The sequence below is a fragment of the Helicoverpa zea genome, chromosome 18, assembly GCF_022581195.2.
Source record: "Helicoverpa zea isolate HzStark_Cry1AcR chromosome 18, ilHelZeax1.1, whole genome shotgun sequence".
Taxonomy (NCBI): Eukaryota; Metazoa; Arthropoda; class Insecta; order Lepidoptera; family Noctuidae; genus Helicoverpa; species Helicoverpa zea.
Window position 1 is genome coordinate 1,485,466 of NC_061469.1, and position 18,552 is coordinate 1,504,017.

The following is an 18,552-nucleotide window of genomic DNA, read 5'->3' on the forward strand; positions in this document are numbered from 1 at the left end:
TTTGTATGTCGTTCGGAAATCGGAGATAGATTGAGATCGAGATGATTAAATGCATTACAGAAATAGTTTATGTACTTTATTTATATTTTGTAATGATATAATAATATTTTTGTAGTGAGTCCGTAATTCATCAACTTTAGTTAATAGTTATAATTGTTTACTTTATCAGTGTGCAGCAATGGCAATCTTATTTTCTTTTAGTCTTCTTATGGCAATGCATATTGGAAATGTCAAACAAACAAGAAAAACGTCGTCGCGTTCTTTTGAATTTCAGGTAAACAAATACAATTATTTGTGTTGTACATCAAAACAAATTGTAATTTAGCCATGAACAAAGCCGCTTCCGAAAGTAAAATTAAGAAGACGCTGATCAGAAACTATGAGGTAAAAGTAAAACCGTCGCCGTCGACGCGAAAACAAGTTGTTCACGATGTCGGTTCCTCTTCAAACACGACTTCGCAAAAATCTTCAAGTTCCTCGCAAAAAGAGAACGAATTGAGCCAGCCAACATTATGTACCAGCGGAGCGATAGCTACTTATTTATCAGATATGAAGAAATTAAGCGCTCCTCCACTTTCGTCGGAAGATTTGAATGTTGATAAAGGACAGCTGTGTGTTAAAGTATGTACAAAGACTTGAATAATAACTTTTCGTAATCTGTTTAATTTTATTCATACACAAGATCAAAACCAACTTCTTTACTTCCATTCAAAAGTCCCATAGGTTCTCTGCCCCTAAGATGACCCACTGAACGTCTTCTAATGTAATACTCTCAAAAATGGTTTAAACTTTAACAAACTAGTCATACTACGTGCAGTTTTTCTCTAAGTCATATTTTAATTTCTTAATGGCATGTCGGTTATTACTTAATTTTCTTTTTTGTTTGCAGATGACAAAAAAATTAAACTTTCAATTCAATGACAAAATCTACAAAAATCTCATTGAGTTAAACACCAAAGTGGACAATGTAAAAAGTAAAAAGGAACGTAAACCATTTACTAATGCCTCTGTGAAAAAAGATTTGGAACCGAACATAGAAGATTTTTATGAAGATGAGAAAGAAATAGATACTCCGCCCAGTATTCCAGTTTCTAAACCAAAGTTTAAGGCAGTAAAAAAAGTAGATGATGGCCGGTTACACAGATTAGTAGCAGAGTTCGAGGATTTATGACATTTTGTGTTTATTATATAATTATTTTCAATTTGTTATTTAGTTTTTGTTTTAAAAATAAAATTGTTGTAAATTTTTTGACTATAATATTTGCTTATTAGTAAAAATACATTATTTGAATAAGATGTTTCCTTTTGTTGCCTTAATGCTAATCATGAATGTAGAAAAACTATTGTATTGGGATTTGACCTTTGACATTATAATGTTGCCAATAGATTTTGAGATTATTACATGAAAGACTAAATAATAAAAGAAATAAACGCGCGAACGAGCTTAGAACCTTTACAAGGTATACAAAATTATTAATATTTCAATCAAAAATACTATTTGTATCACACTGTCCTCAGCTATTTATTTCTAAGGTTTAATGATTCTGGCCACATTACTGCGCATTGCAAACGGGGAATACGCCCACGATTTTTCTAGAATCAACTGCTTATACCATGAAGTCTTGTTTGGGGACTTTCCCCCATTATAAATAATTGAATACCTATATTTTATATTTACATGGCAATACATAGTTACCGATAAAATATAAAGGTTCCGATAATGTCATATTCTTTATTCTAGTTCAGTGCTTCCGAACGCAAACACGCGCCGGCTCGCTCGCTCTGAAAGAAAGAGATGTTGATACATCCATCTCTTCTTTCACCCGCATTTTGCCAATAATTTCGTTTCATTCAGATTCAGTCAACTTCCGACGTCTATTGCAAACGCTCGTGCGTTCAGTTCTCAGTGAGAATAAATCCAATAAAACACTTTTGCTCTTTTAAACCTCAAAAATAACAAGAAGTAGCCATGGCTGAAACTGAAATAATATCTAATAGTGAAAAGAATGACCAATTTTTCGAAGGCGTTGAAAAGCTCATCGAAATTTGGTTTACACCGGCGAAAAATGCGGATTTGAGAAAAATCACTCGGTGAGTATTGCATTTTCACAAGTTCATTTCCCTCTTGTAAATTACTGGTTAATAATTACGTAATTTTTGTTTTGTGTTGAGGTTACCGGTAAAATCTATCGTTTGTATAACCTAAATATATTGGATTTAGACATAAAATTAAAAATGTAGATGAATTTCTGTTATGAAACGCGAAGTTTATATTTTCTTGAGTGATTTCTTTCATAGATTTGTGTATGTTGTGTAGTATCTTGGAATAGAAGGTTCTGGAATCAGCTGTTTAAATGACTCGTCTATTGGATGCAGGCGGGTTTATCCGATGCCGTGGTTGGCTTGAGGACGATTTTAGGGCCGGGCCCGGTGGGCGCGCGTTTTTTTAAAATATTTTTTGTGACTGCAATCAATGTAATACAATTAACAATTAATATATTGCTATTATGCTGGTTTAAAAGTAAACTAAACAATACAAAAGAATGTTTGTTCCTTACCCACATCTTAAATAAAAAAATTGCCTTAAATAAAAAAATATATAAACTAAGATGTCTGAAATTCTAAAAATGGAGAAACTAAGAAAATGTTACACCTAAAATCAATAATATTCAATAGTATATTCAGTTTATGAGTTTTTATATGTTTTAAAATATTAGTATTTATAATATTTGTATTGTTTCAGTCAACAATGGGAGAATGTGCTGAAGATAGTGCGTTGTGAGATCATCTCTTTCACCCAGAGCGAGCAAGTCGACGCCTATGTACTCAGGTAAGTTTCTTAAAACATAATATTTTATATGACTGGGAACGATGTATAATAATATAATATATGGTTATATGCTTACCATCATCCAAAAAAACAAAACAGTAAAGCAAAATTAAAAACAAACTACATTTGAATAAAAAGTCTGAAAATGCCTAGTAATTTAAGTTAAATAAAAAACTCATTTAGTAAGCAAATATACCTAACATAGTAAAATATATGTTGTAAAAAAAACTTAGAAAATAACAGAATTTGATTGAATAAAAAACAGAAAGTACTTTGATTAATATTCAGTAACTACAAGTTAAATAAAAAAAAAACACATTTAACAAATATAAGATAGAAAAAAATATGGTAAACTTGGAAAATAGCATTTTAATAAACATACAAAAAATTAATAAAACTCTGATGAAATTAATAAATCACAGTAATATTCTAATATTGTTTATTGGAAGTACATCAAACAAAGCAATAAATTAAATATGAATATGAAATAATATGAATATATCTATATAACTAATCCTACTTATAATATAAGTGGTACTTACATATAGGCCTTACATACTTGCCTAGGTACAATACTTGTAAGTCTGAAATAAGTACCTAAATCATGTCTAAAAATAAATTACCAGTAGATAATTGTAATCAAACTGTGTTTAAGTAGGTGCTTCAGCACAAACCACAGCAATATAAAAGCAACATGGAATAAATGCGTGATAAAATAAACAAGGGTAATAATAATTTTATAATTAAATACACATGTTAATGATATAAGATTGTCATTTTAAGTAGCTGGTAATAAAATCTTTAATTAGTATCTAGTTATGAAGGTACAATAATTTTATTTTATTAAGCTACTACAAAATGTCAATAGGTACATCCTAGCATAATAAGTATCTAGTACTAAAATCCAGGTATAAGAAAAAACCATCACACAGGAACATTTTACTTCACTAGAATCTGAGAAACTACGAAATATGCAATACGGCGCCTGTTTGTCTGCGTGCGCTTAGCTTTGAAACGGCTGTACTACGACTGTAAATTGTATCCTCGTCAATTTTCAAAATTATTTTTACTTTAATTTATTTTTTAAAACATAAGCAAATGTGCACATATTAACATAAGTAAATAATATATCCTTTTTATAGAAACGTATTCTACGTATCCTATCTATTCTACATATTTACAAAAATAATTAAAAAAAAAACATGTAGGTTGGTACCTATCAAAACAACTTTAAATTGTTTGTTTTAGTCTGAATCTATACTAATATTGATGCTGGTGTAACTTTGATCAAGCACATCTTTAGGGCTTGGGAGGAAGCTGAAGACTCCATTGGAATTTTCTGCGATCTCTCAAAAGCGTTTGACTGTGTAAATCACGAAACGCTTTTGCAGAAGCTAGAGCATTACGGAATCAAAGATACATCCCTCCAGTTATTAGAATCGTATCTAAACGATCGGCAACTTAAAGTTCAAGTAAACGGCGTAAATTCACTGGGCTCAATGATGGCAATGGGCGTACCACAAGGTTCCATATTAGGTCCGTTCCTCTTTTTAGTTTATATTAATGATTTGCCCTATCTATTTGATAATCAACCTAGGATGGTGTTGTTTGCCGATGATACCTCTCTTATTTTTAACATTGATCGGCGTAGACGTAACCTAGACGACGTAAACAATTCCATTATCCAGGTTCAAAATTGGTTCAACGCAAATAACTTGGCCCTTAATGAAAAAAAAACAAAATGCATTCGATTTTCATTGCCAAATGTAAAAAGTAGTGAATGTGACATAATACTCAATAGTCAAAAACTAGAATTTATAAATCAGACAGTTTTCCTGGGAATCACTCTTGACAAAAAACTACAATGGGGACCCCACATAACATCTCTTGCGGGTCGTCTTAGCTCGGCCGCCTATGCTATTAGAAAGATGAGGCAGCTAGCGGACGTAGAAACAGCTACACTGGTATATTTTAGTTACTTCCACAGCATCATGTCGTACGGCATTCTGCTGTGGGGACGAGCTGCTGACATTGAATGCATATTTATCTTACAAAAGCGAGCTGTCAGAGCTATGTGGGTCATTCTAAGTTAAGAAGTACTTTCGACGGCAACAACAAAAAAATACATTTTTTTTCAATAAACTTTACAAATAACCTATTTATCACTTAAAACTAAATGTTTCCTATGTGGTCACTCAAATTTATTGCAGAAATGTACGTAATTAAGTCACAATAAGCTCTAATATATGAAAAATGTCTCTCCCCTGGTCTGTCCCCCAACCGACTTTATTTGTAAATCAGTAATTATGAATGTGTTAAAATTCAATAATTATTATAAACTCTTTCATTTTATAGGGACAGTAAACTTAGTAATAGTATCTTACAAGTAAAAGTGCTTTTATTTCAATTCTTTAAAAAAAATATGAACACCGAAATTTGTCCACCGAGTTTCGTGTCTCGTCCCCTGGTCTTTCGTTTTCGTTCAAAAATCAGTTTTGCTCTCCTAGTCTGTAGAAGTTGTGACCTTGAATGCATAGTGTGTAACGTGAAGTTAACAGCAAACGGCGCATAAGCAACTGCGCCGCCTTTATTGTCGGCCATTTCGTTCACGCTACTCGCTGGGTGCAGAAGAGTTATGTGAATGCAGTCTTTCCTCTGGTAAGTTTTACATTGCAATTTTTTGTTAAAATACTAACATATACTTCAATATTTACTATGAATAGGGTGTACATTGTTATGTTTGTGTGTGAATGACGTGCGCGAAATACTTTTACGGCTATTTTAGATTTCTATCGAAAATGTATCTCCCCTGGCGTATTTCCCCTGGCTCTTTTGATGGCAGGGGAGATACTTAATGTCCAGGGGAGATACATTTTTACGCGTTTCCATTAATACTTCTAGTTTTCTCTAATCCTTTACTTGGCGTTATGCTTATTTTAGCTTTACAATACAATATTACGTTTTATTTACAGAAAAATGGCTTGAAAAGAAGAGGATAGCAAACGATTACGATATCAAAGAATTAAAAATGACCCGGATAAGTATTTCATCGTTGTACTTGTTTTTTTTTGTAGCGTTGGACTGCACAGATTTAAGTGGATCTATTTCTTCCGCTTGTTTTTTTATTTTCAGGTTTCTTGCTTTTCTTGCTCGAGTGGACTTTTGCTGCAAGATCTCCCGCGAAGCAGCTGGCCTACTGCCAGACTGCCACCGTGGGATCTGGAGGCGAGAGTCTTCTTGCGCCTGTACTACTGGCGCGAGGAGGCTCAGGAGGGCCGGGAGGGAACTCCGTTGCCGCGGCAAGTTGTCGAGCAGCGGGCGGAGCTCCGGCGCGATCTCATGGTGGCCTGGAGGGAACGACTGTCGCAACCCAGTGCAGGGCACGCCACCATAGTGGCGGTAAGTCCCCTCTTTGAGGAGTGGCTCGGGAGGAGTCACGGCGCCCTCACGTACCGCATGACGCAGGTCCTCACCGGACACGGTTGTTTCGGGAGGTACCTGCATCGAATCGGTCGTGAGGAGGCGCCTGGGTGTCACCACTGTGCGGACAGCCCCGAGGACACGGTGGACCATACAGTCCAGGAGTGCCCTGCGTGGGAAGGGCACCGCCGGGTCCTCGTCGAGGCTTTAGGCGGCGGCGACCTCTCGCGTCCGGCCCTCTTGCCCCGGACCATGGCCTGAACCAGGCCATGGTCCGGGGCGAGAGGGAATGGGATGCCGTCGCCTTCTTCTCGAGCATGACTGTTTCGCACCTCTCATCCCGGCCGCCGCGCTGGAGCAGGTAGACACCACGGGCGCCGGGTGTCGCGAGATGACTCCCGGCCACCGTAGGCGTAGGTCTGTGAGCGGTGAGTTCGGGTGGCTCATCGCTCATGTCTATTTTTAGACAACAGACCCGTGTCGGCGGCGCGCGTTGTTCCACGCGCTCCTCAAAGAGATGTCAGCATCCCCAGCGGGGCCCAGTAGGGCCAAGGCCTGCCAGGGCTGCGGGTTGTTCAAAAGAGATACCGCGGCCCTGGCACATAAAAGGCCTGCGACTTTTGATGCTTTTTGACGTCGTTAAAAAAAAAGTTGACTTTTGCTGTGCTGCCTGCGTTCGCCTGTTTATATTTTGAGGAGGCGGTGGGCCTTCATTATCTGAACATGGTGGTGTTACAAAAGCATTACTTATATCTTGGAGTGCTAAACGTCTTCTACGAATTTTTGCTTTTTCTCTCCATATTTCAAGTTACTGTTATTCAAAAGAGAATTTTTTGTTTTTGTTTCTTTTTATTATTGTTTTTCATGTTTTGTACCTAGCACATAAGACTGCTAAGAAATGAAAAGTCTGATTATAAATAATTCATAATTAAAATAAATAAAGATGATTCTTAAAATTAACCTTGTTATATTTTTTATCTCTTCCCTGTTCATGAAGTATCTTCCCCTGTACACCTTGTCTCTCCCCTGTATTGTGTATTTCCCCTGGTCACTTATAAAACGAGATAAACCCAAAAAATTGACTGGCCCCTTTGTAAACGTTTTCAACGTAGCCGTTTACATTTAAAAATGTATACTTAAGTAAAATAAATATAAAAAAAAACTCGTGCCGCCATTTCATACAACGAATTACCTCTTAACTTAGAATGACCCATGTACAACTTACGTGGTCGTGAATCTCTTAGGGAACTGTTTAAAAACATTAATATTATGACCGTGCCTTGCCAATTTATATATGAAAATATCATGTATGTTAGGAAAAACCTACATTTGTTTGATAAAATATGTGATAGACATAATTATAACACTCGAAATAAAAATAAAATAGCCATCCCGCAGTTTAGACTATCTAAAGTACATACATCTTTCATGGGATATTGTGTCAAATGTTATAATAAAATACCAGACAACATTCTGGAACTAAATGACATGCGGTTTAAAACTCATATAAAAGCCACACTTTGTAAAAACGCTTATTATAAATTAGAAGATTATATTCAAGATAAAAATGCTTGGAAACATGCTGGTCCTGCTCCATAGGACGCACTGACAGTATCAAATTATTGCGAATTTAAAATTACACCCGCTAGTAAGATTGTGTTATTCTTTTGATTGTTTGTTTGTAACTTTGTACAAAAATATAAACTGATTTGTAAATGTGAACACCATGTAGCATTTTAACCTTTTTTTATTATTATTTATTCTCATATTCTTTGTCTATTGTGATTCTACATGATCTTCGCATGTTATTATAGTATGTATCAATACATACAAACTGTAATACCTATTATTTTTAAAAAGAGTAACCATGGAGTTTCTTGCCCGTTCTTCTCCATAGGAAGCTACTTTTGGAATGGGCAACTAGAATCAACTTTATTTATATTTTTTGACGTTCATAAGTGCTTGTGAAAGCCTAAGTGAAATAAATGATTTGACTTTGACTTTGACTTTGAATATTATAAAGCTGAAGAGTTTGTTTGTTTGAACGCGCTAATCTCAGGAACTACTGGTCCGATTTGAAAATTTCTTTCAGTGTTCGTTAGCCCATTTATCGAGGAAGGCTATAGGCTTTTACTTTTTATCCCGGTACAGGAAGTAGTTTCCACGGGATGCGGGTGAAACCGCTGGCAGAAGTTATTCATATTTAAACCAATTTTCATGTCTAAAATACAGCTAATAACTATAAAATGTAGTAGGCACATACAGGGTTTACGTACGACCGTCTAGGGTCACTCACTGCCACAGATAACTTATCGTAATCGATCATAATTACATAATAATTAACGTATTTCGTACACATGACAGCTAAGATAACAGACGTTTGGTTATTTATGTGTTTTTCCCTTTTCCGTGCAATAACTGTAGTTAAAAAAATTCCCGTAGGTATTTCACTATCGTATTTTTACATGGGACCTGTTATAGTAGCTACCAACCTGTTATAGTGGTAGTGTAGCTACCAACCAGTGAGTTTTTTTTAATCGGATCAGTAGTTTCGGAGCCTTTTCGTATGGTGAAAACCTACATTTTTTGGGAGTTAACTTCTTAACCTACCAAGATTAAAAATTCTATGAAGTATCTCTTCCACCCATAACTGAATATCTTTATAATTACACCAACATAAGTCAAGAATAACATACGTAACTTAGCAACAAACCCTGTCACCGCTGCCGCAGTTTTTGTCACAAGTCTGACCTTGACCGTACCGGTTTATTTTGCAAGCAGCCGAGCATTTTTCCATGAGGTCATAAATCTAATTCAAGTGAACAGCATCGTTTAAGATGCTTTGTTCGGAATGACTCATTTTTTGTTATTCGATTACATAACAATAACAAAAGTATGTTTACCTATTTGTTATTTAGCACTCGATGTAAAATGTGGTTTGCGGATTTCTATAGGAGAATTGAATAAGTCAAGGATTTAAAGAAGTTTCACTTTCAATTTCTTAAAACGTGAAGCATACAGCCAATAAATACTTTTTTGAACAAATTAAGCTTATCCTGTGTACCCAGCTTATACTGAATTAAGATTACCTACTTACGACAAGTAAAAAGGCGTAGGTACCTAAATATCTACTTATCGAAAAAATCTAACTAAATTAGTTACGATTGGTTCTCCAAAAGCCTATGCAGATTTTTGACCTTATAATATTCAATTTCAAGTATTTTTTAATCACACGTCTACAGATGTATATGAAAAGCGAAATGTGTACAACCTTGAAGTTCTACTTAAAGCTTCTTTCAGTGAGATATTTTTAGCTTTCTTACTAGACCCCTAGGCTTTATCGATTTTATTCGCATCGTCGGTAGACTAAGCGGGAAAATAGCACCTGATACTTGCTTGAAATATCTTTGTTATTATGGTAAAATAATATTGTATATTATCGATCCTAAGATATAAGTTTTTGCTATCGGCAAAAGATGCATAAAAAAATGCGTAAGATGCAACTAAAAATTTTGAATTGAATTCTTACAGAAATGATGAGGACCTAAACTACGAAAATAGGGCATTACTAGTTTTCATACGACGATAAAATTCATTCATATAAATATTCTTATCAAAACAATAATATATAGTACTAAATACCTATAAGCCGGCATAAAATTTCGTGAAAATCAAATTATCGAATATTAGTCACGTAATTCGATACAGTCCCGTTGCGTTGTTTAATTAGGTGTTGTGTATTTTGTGACCCAATTCATTATTTCCTTGATTGCGAATTATCGAAAATAAATGTTATAACCACTCTGATTCAGTTTGATGTAATTTAATTCAATCTGTAACGAATTTCCGTGAAAACAGTAACACTGCCTTTTTCACGCAGAACTTGTGTTAGTCAAAAATCGTCCGCTGCTGAGGACAACCCAATACCACTGTTAACAACACTGACTTCAGACTTACTGGCTTCTGACTACCCGTAACGACTGTCAAGGATGTCCAAAGAATTCTAATAGTCTTTACTGAAATGCCCTTCAGATTAACTAACAATTCCGAAGTCAATGAAACCTAAAACCTGGCACCTAAACGCTACAAAATGACTTACGAAGTGCGAACAAATATCACTTCGTTGTCATATCCGTTCATTATTTAAATGATTTATGGTCCAACTGACCCATACAATATGACACCTGCATGACCTCCGACCATTTGAGGGTTATAACCATTACGTCGTATTGCAAGCTCAATTCAATTGAATGGAATTGTACGTCAGTCGTAAGTGGCTTAATTATAAAATAATATCCTGTTACATGGAAAATATTTGAGCGAACATGTTTCTTAGTTACGCTACTGGTTTCTTCTTTACAAAAACATACATAACAAATATATACGTTTTATGTATATGAAAATGTATAAGATATATCCGGGATATCCATTACTGTACTGTACCCCACCTTATTCTGCCTCGGTATGGTAGGTTACTACAAATTGGAAGTCAGACGTGAAGTGGCTTTGGCGACTTACCTGTTAAGAGTTCTGAGAGGTGACATAAAAAATTCGGGTCTTCTAACAGAGATAGGTTTTTGTGTACCGGACGAGTACGTGGGGCGGTGGCTGCTGGTGGTGCCGCGCGCGCGCACTAACTTGCTGCAGCGCGCACCGCTCACTCGCGCGCTGCGCACTCTCAACACGGTGGCTGAGCACATCGACATATTTAACTGTACACTGAGCGAGTTCACAAGGGCCACTTACTGTGTAGTATGTAAGGATTATAAAAAATGTAGTAGTTATTTTGTACTGTGTAGTTAAGATATAGTTAAGGAAATAATAATTGTAAGTAGGTACTATGTCGCATTAGATTAAGTCTGTAAAGGCATAGTAACTTTGAGATGAAAAAAAAAAAAAAAAAAAAAAAAAAAAAAAAAAAAAAAAAAAACTAGCCATTTTCCCGTGGTTGTATCTGCCCGTACCGGGACAAAATATAGCCTATGTTACTCGAGAAGAGTGTAGCTTTCCATCAGAGAAAGAAGATTCTGTAGTTTCGGAGCCCTCAGGGTGTAAACAAAAATTGTACCTCTTTGTTATATTAGTATAAATTTATGTGACAGATGTTCATGTTTAGTTTACACAGGTTTAATGACATGTTTTGCTGTAAAATTGTAGATAAATGTCCATTTAGTACTAATAAAAGATCTATCATTCGTAGTAAACAGAACAGCTGTATTTAATTGATTGCCTTTTAATAGTATTTAAAAGTCGTTGACCTAATATTTTCGGTTGGTCACTCAAAACATATGTAGACAGATATGCTAAAAGTACCTACGGTATCTGACCAGTCTACATTTTATAAGATCAAAGAATCTGTAAGTCTGGACATGTAATTGAAAGATTTGTAGTTCCAAATACGATCAAAATACTAGTGCCCGTATGTAGCCAGTGTCTGGCACACTGAAACATATTTCGTAATTACATCTTTTACCTTATCAACAACATAAATAATCACGTCTGCCAATTATGTCTTTATTTAGCCACTTATCTCAAGCATTTCTCTCTGACACACATTGATTTCAATACTATGTCTTATTATCGTTCACAAATTGTGTTTAGTTCTAGTCAGTTCGTTAGCATCAAAATACTAACCGTCTTACCACAAAAACTTTTAAACGTCAGTTTATGCCTTGTCTAAAAAAATGTCAAATTATGACGTTGACATATGGTTCATTTTGCAGCCAAAATTTTATTAGACAAGTGTAAAACAGGGTTTAAAGTTTTTGTAGTAAGGCCCTAAAGGCTTCGAAATTCTTAGTGTCCTGGTTATGTAATTTTCTTATCTGTGACGAATTCTGTCGCCATAGTGACGAAACATGGCACGTGCCTATCATGTCGAACATTTTAGTGTTGTACTTTTAACCCTACGTCACTGCTATCGTACCCGGGTCAGGCTATCAGGCCAGTTTTTGAAGGGTTATCAACCAGTTCAAACTCAGTGTCAATGATAATGATTTTTAATTGTAAAAGAGGCCTTGATAGCAATGGCCATTCCGTTAATTTTTCTGCGATTATTCTTCTTTGTCAATCGAACCTTCTAGTTCTATGATATGTCATGTCATCGAAGCATGATCATTTGCTATAATTAAACTGGATGAATAATAGCAACATTTGTTTGCTTTAGCCTAGGTAACTGCATCGTTCTCGATTGCCAAAAATTATGTGCAATCGAAATAATAATAAATACAAGTTGTATAAAAACGGGACAGGTGTCATTTCACCGGTTGTTTTTTGTCAGTTTTTTTCAGAATCGTACCGATCATGTACATATTATTAGAAGTGATCTTAATTCTTAGTAGATCCATGAAAATATAGCGTAAAATATAAGAACAAGGGATCAATCACGGTTTATAATTAGCGTGAAGGTGCTTATGCGCATTCGAAACGTTCTTTCGAATTAAAATTTTCATATTTCGAATTTGTAGCAATAATGAGTTATAACAAAAGAAGTATGCAGTTCTGTTGCAGTCCAAGGCTGATTGATTTGTTGCACTTATTGACAGTTTGCACTCATTGAAATCTATTGAACCGTTAAGTGTCCATTTAAAAGTTCTCGCTTTGACGAACACTTGACATATCAATTGAGTGTCATAGTACACAGTACTTCGTGCCATTTGAATTAATTGTCGAGCTACTTAAGGTCATGACAGCTGTTACATAAGTGATAAGGTTTAAAGTGCGATTTTATACCAACCAGACAGACTTATCACCAATGAAGCTTAAGTTGTTATAGATATTGATTTATACTTTCTCTTGAGTATCAGTATATGTAGTATCTATCAATACAGAAATGATAGCTTCCAAGACGTAGCTGACAAACAAAAAACAAAACTTATGCTAGCAGGAAAACCAGAATCAGCTAATAAGCATAAAAATAAACTCTTCAACACCAACAAAATTATTTCATAACACACCACAACTCCTATAGAACTTGAAATACATAAACCATCTGCACCATTTCAGCCCAGTTACGTGGATCTACGTAGTGGCGTGCGCGTGACGTAGGTAGGCGAAAAGCCAACTATCTGAGAGTGAAAGCAACGGCCGTGCATCCATAATGTCGTCTAGATGTGACATGTAGTGACGTGAATTACGTTCCGGGTTTTAATGCTGTTTAATGTGATTTAAGCATCTGTAGGGTTTTTCTGTTATGTCATTTCGTTTGCCGATGCAAGTTTGATAGGCTCTTCTAGTTATTGCAATAATAGTTTCTTCAACATCATTGCTAAAGGTTTTCACTGAAGATCTTAGCGTCCTAGATATCCAAACTTTATATTTGCCTAAAAATATTCAACATTTCCTACAGCACTTGCACCTCAGCCAAATCCCTAATAAATAAGCAATCGACATTTGACACTGGGAGTCCATCAATGGTTTCCAATTAACTATTGTTTAAACTAATCACAAAGACTATTGTGAGGATGGACGTGACCTACGTCTATTGTATCCTTGTATCCATGCAGTTATGGAACTGGCAGAGGACAAAACATCCATAAAATAAAACATAGGACATCTCTTCTAAGCCTTTACGTTTTAGCCAATTGAATCTTCAGTAGATTTTTGCTGTGGTTTCTATTAAATGCCAATCGATCCATCATCCACTTGAATGTATCTCGACTTATATGAGCTATGGTATTTTCTTCTTCTTTTATACGATACTTCCCTATCAATCATCAATTTGATTTTTTCATCAGAAAATATTATTTTTCACTAAAGCCAGCCTCTTTCTTTTAATTTATATGGATGATGCTCAAAGTATTTTTTTTATTTTAACGAAGGAAAATATTCACTGTTTTTGCTAAAGCTTTTGATATAAATACTCAGACCAAGTACCAATATCAGAATTGAACATAAACCTAACGTAACAAAGACAAAGAGACCATTTGTGAATTGAAAACATTATCAGAGGGACACGTACCATCCTTTATTACAACAATAGTACCATATTCAGTACACTATGTGTTTGATAGTAAACAATGCTAATTGTTAATCGTTGCAACTTGCAGCACGTGTGTACGTCGTATATTTCGATTAGCTAGCGTGCTGTGTTCGATATGCGAGTTCCAACTTTTGTAGCTAGTTCTTTTATTAGGTCAATTTCCCGTTTTATTGTTACGAAAAGTAAGATTTTATATAATTCTGGATCTATTTAATCTTCTGTAGTAACTTCATCTAAAATATATCCTACACTTAAAAAGCCAAGAAGGTTTTATAAGGCGTTGTTGATTATCGTAGTTCAAATTTATATTTTGCTACAAGTCTCTCTCTCATCTAGATACCTTCCTATCTGTTGTATGTTATCCAGCATTGTCGCAGTACTTTATCTTCTGAGTACGGAAATGTTCTCTTAAATGGGTCTGTTTGATGTATCAAATGGGTTGGGAGACATGTATCTTGCCAATACCACGTTTGGCAGTCAGTTCATGTGTAGCTCGTACATATGGCAAATGATCTAGTATCATGCTCTTGCTGTGATTCTCTTATTGTAAAGTTGTACTAATATGTATACATACAGAGAGTACCTCATACATCTACGTAGATACTCTTCTGTAAGAGTACATTGAAACCTGATATAAAAGGAAATAACTCAAACCCAAAATTGAACAGTAGGTACATAAAATCCTGTTTCTTAGACTCATTCGAATATATTGGATTCACAGAAATTCTGAAGGGAAAGATAACACAGTTGACGGCGTACTCCATAAAAATGTACGCACTTAATTTTGTTCAATGAGATATATAACAATAAAGGGATCACAAAGGCTGTTATGAACATCTATAGAAAATTTATGTTAAAAGGGCCATGATTTTATAGTCTTCGGGGACCTCTGACCCTAAATATTTTTGAATGACTATTATTGTCATTTAGAAAAGTACACAGCCAATAACCAATAGGAACGTGGAAATGTTTATCTTTATTTTCCGGAATAACAAATGAAATGGATACAAAATGATACATTAAAAAGAAATAATATCACATCACTAAAAACTAAGTGCTCCTCACTCACGCAATGCGACGGATAGGTAACATTTGAATTGGCGTTTATTCAAAACCATTGGTGTAAGCAACCAGGGAATCTCAACCATGTTTCAGAAGATATTGTACTAGATATTCCCGAAACCTAGGTGTTCCCAACTCCTGATTTACATGTTATTTTAGTACAAGAAAGTCGTTTGACGTAAATATAGGAGGGACATTAGATTTGGCGTCATACTGACGAGTAAACAGACGTGAGCTTGCGTTGTCCAAAATATTATCTAATTAACCATGAATAATGTCAAGTACTTGTTTGTTGGTTATCAATTTCTTCGAAAACATGCCACTCAAAAATTACGTTTTTAGCAGGCAAAAAATATGGTTAAAACAAAAATAGAAGACGAAAAAATTGATTATCTTAAACATATTGTCAATAGAAAAAACTAAATAATAATGCAATCTGCAAAGATCACGAACGCATTTATTTATTGGCGGACATGTCGAAAATATACTCTACGATTTACATATAAAAGTGAACTGCTCAACAAAACGGATGCGACTCCCAAATTCAAGACCGGGTTATTCCAAAGCTTTCCTGTTTACTTCCCTAGCTAAAACATTCGTCCTAGACTACGCTAACAGTTGTTCCCAATAAACTATCTACTTATGTATCTATCTGCAGCTTACTAGATACAGAATTTTGAAATTAGACCCAAACTTCAAATTCCTATCTCTAGTAAATGAAACAACAGACAAAATATTCGGAATAGCTGTAACAGGGGCTTCAGATGGCAACGTAATGATCACTCGGAAAGTTCCATGGCGGTTGTATATAAACACCACAAGTGATGGGGCTATCCTCGCACTAAATGCAGACATAATATTTGCACCAACATTGGTTATATCACCAACATTTGATATATCACCAACATTGGATGTATCACCAACGTTGGATCCAACTGACTCAATTACTACATCTGAGTCATCGTTTACTTCAGGTATGCCTACGATTTTTGTTGCTCATATATTTTTTCCTCGAGAAAGTTCAAGAATCAATGCTGGATGTCCTTGAACGTATAGCTTATCACTTTGTGTTAGTGATCGATGGGCTGAGTACATTCGCGTGTTATCAGTCATCGTATATCATACAGAGTTCCTCGTTTCCAGGCAAAGTTAGAACTGGGTAGGTATAGTTATTAAACGTATAGGGGACAACAAAATGACGTATCGAAAGGACCGTAATGGATGAGTTTTGATTTTGTTTTGACATTTTCTCGTCCTTAAGATCGAATGTTATACCTGTTTATGTAATCCATTTTGATTAAAATCCTAATTTTAAATTATGGTTCTCTAAAACTGCCTTTCACTGTCTTCGTTTCCTTGATCAATACATTAATTGCTTGGTCCGGAACTTTATCTGGTTTTTTTCTAAATTAACTGCAGTGCGCTTGTTTGTATCCAATAGTTCTGTTGGCATTCTATCAGAATATATTTAGATCGGGTTCGTTAACCAAAACATAACCGTACTCAATATTTTTCACATAAAATTGTCATCTACGACATTCAGTAAATCTTTTCAAACAAGATCTTCGTCTTTATACAAAAATAGTTTATGCATAGAGAAAGAGCAGTTATTTATTATTGTAATAGAATTAAGTGGCCTTGGTCTATTAGCGGGTGAAAACAAAAATCATGATTTCAGTATTTATACCTACGAAGCCAGTCTAACACTATGTTATTGCCGCTGCAAATGTAGTAAATAATGAAACAAGAATATATTGATAAACTCTTAGAGGAAAAAGTCATGTTTACCTACATATTATTTTTGTTCTACCAAAAAACTTCTCTGTTCACTGTTAAAAAAGTGAGTGGTTTTTCAATTTTATATTTAGCGATTACTAAAGTTCAAGGTAGTACAAGTACAATACAGGATTCCATGTCAACTCCCTTATTTAGTATACCTTCGCTTCTTTATTTAGAGTATGTGCAAATAAGCATCATAATGCCTCGTGTGAAGCTGAACTAAATATAAAGCCATAAGCCAGCTATGGGTAAATCTGGGTCATGCTCACGACGCATTTCAATATGAAAACACGTCGCCTAGACTGTTTGATTCCACACTCCATCGACACGTGTCTTGCTTATAAACAGATCTGTGTCTGAAATTCAGACTAACGTCACTCCTAACATTGTTAGAAATTTTTGTCCTACTTTGGGCATGTTATAGTAAGTTTTTATTTTATGCCAGAATCCCCAAAGCTCGGAATATCTAGCTGATATTTATGAGTTCGCAAGCCCGCCAAGATCTCGCCAAACGTCCTTGTGAATGCCCCTTAGCCATCGATTTGTTTACCTCGTCGGTAAAACGTAACATCGAGTCGGGTAGGCGGTATGATAGTTATTTTAAGATGCTGTCTAGTTAAGGGATAGTCGGTTGTTTGTTTTTATGAAGTTGCTGTTTATTCATGTCGTCTTTAACTTCATCGTTTTTATCTCCTGCAATGTTTTATTTATCGTCATATCCTTTCTGAATAAAGTGTTCTTTTTGTTGCCTTATTGAGTTAGATGGGAGTTTTCTCCGTACAATCACATTCATTAGGATCCCAAATATAATACTCTAAGAAAAATTCCTCAAAAGTAGAACAAAGAGTTTTGTTATCGACTTAGTATGTGTCACTGCCCTATAGCTAGAGCCTCCACGACCACCACCTCTGCCTCAGAGGGTGGGGGTGTGTCGAGGGGTTGGGCTAGGGTAAGGTCAAGGTAGTAGCCTCCGCGCCTGCGCACTGCACTTCAAGACGCTGATGCAGCACTATGTAAGCTTGCACCGGGCTTTCGGGCCCTCTTGAATAATGCTCTATCATCGAAACCGTCTGAAGTACTTGCTATAAAAGAGGGACCCCTTGAAGTTGCATCCAATCTTTTTTGGTCTAGTCATGGTATTTTTATCAAAGGAGTTCTAAGAATGTTTTTAACTTTTTCAAAAACCTGGATCTATTAAATCCTAAACAACTGCAAAATCACTAGTCTTCATTACTTTGGCCTACATAACACAAATTATCTGAATGTTCACGGATGATATCACGGCCACGGTTCATTGGCCAAATATGGGTGGCAAAAACACGCTACTTACTGTATGCAAAAAACTGTCTTGATTGTGTACCGAGAGGAATAGTTAATAACGTTGGTCTTTGTTCCGGTAGGGGCCAGATTCAAATGACCTTCAAGGTCGGTCTTTGTCATTTGAATTATGTTTCGTTATGTAATTTAGGTTTTTGGCTCT

General features: G+C 35.4%; 2 protein-coding genes across 2 annotated transcripts in view; both read left to right on the top strand.

Moving 5' to 3' along the window:
- Nucleotides 1-28: 28 nt before the first annotated feature.
- LOC124638647 lies at nucleotides 29-1,258 on the top strand. Its single transcript, XM_047175641.1, has 2 exons — nucleotides 29-621; nucleotides 890-1,258. The coding sequence occupies exons 1-2, from the start codon at nucleotides 328-330 to the stop codon at nucleotides 1,169-1,171; spliced, it is 576 nt and encodes a 191-aa protein (XP_047031597.1). The 5' UTR covers nucleotides 29-327; the 3' UTR covers nucleotides 1,172-1,258.
- A 467-nt stretch (nucleotides 1,259-1,725) lies between these two features.
- LOC124638646 (S-adenosylmethionine decarboxylase proenzyme) overlaps nucleotides 1,726-18,552 on the top strand; it is a 37,650-nt gene continuing 20,823 nt past the window's right edge. The window contains exons 1-2 of the mRNA XM_047175640.1: nucleotides 1,726-2,091; nucleotides 2,744-2,830. Coding sequence (XP_047031596.1) covers nucleotides 1,970-2,091; nucleotides 2,744-2,830 — 209 coding nt within the window. The 5' untranslated portion in view covers nucleotides 1,726-1,969. The remainder of the gene's footprint in view (nucleotides 2,092-2,743; nucleotides 2,831-18,552) is intronic.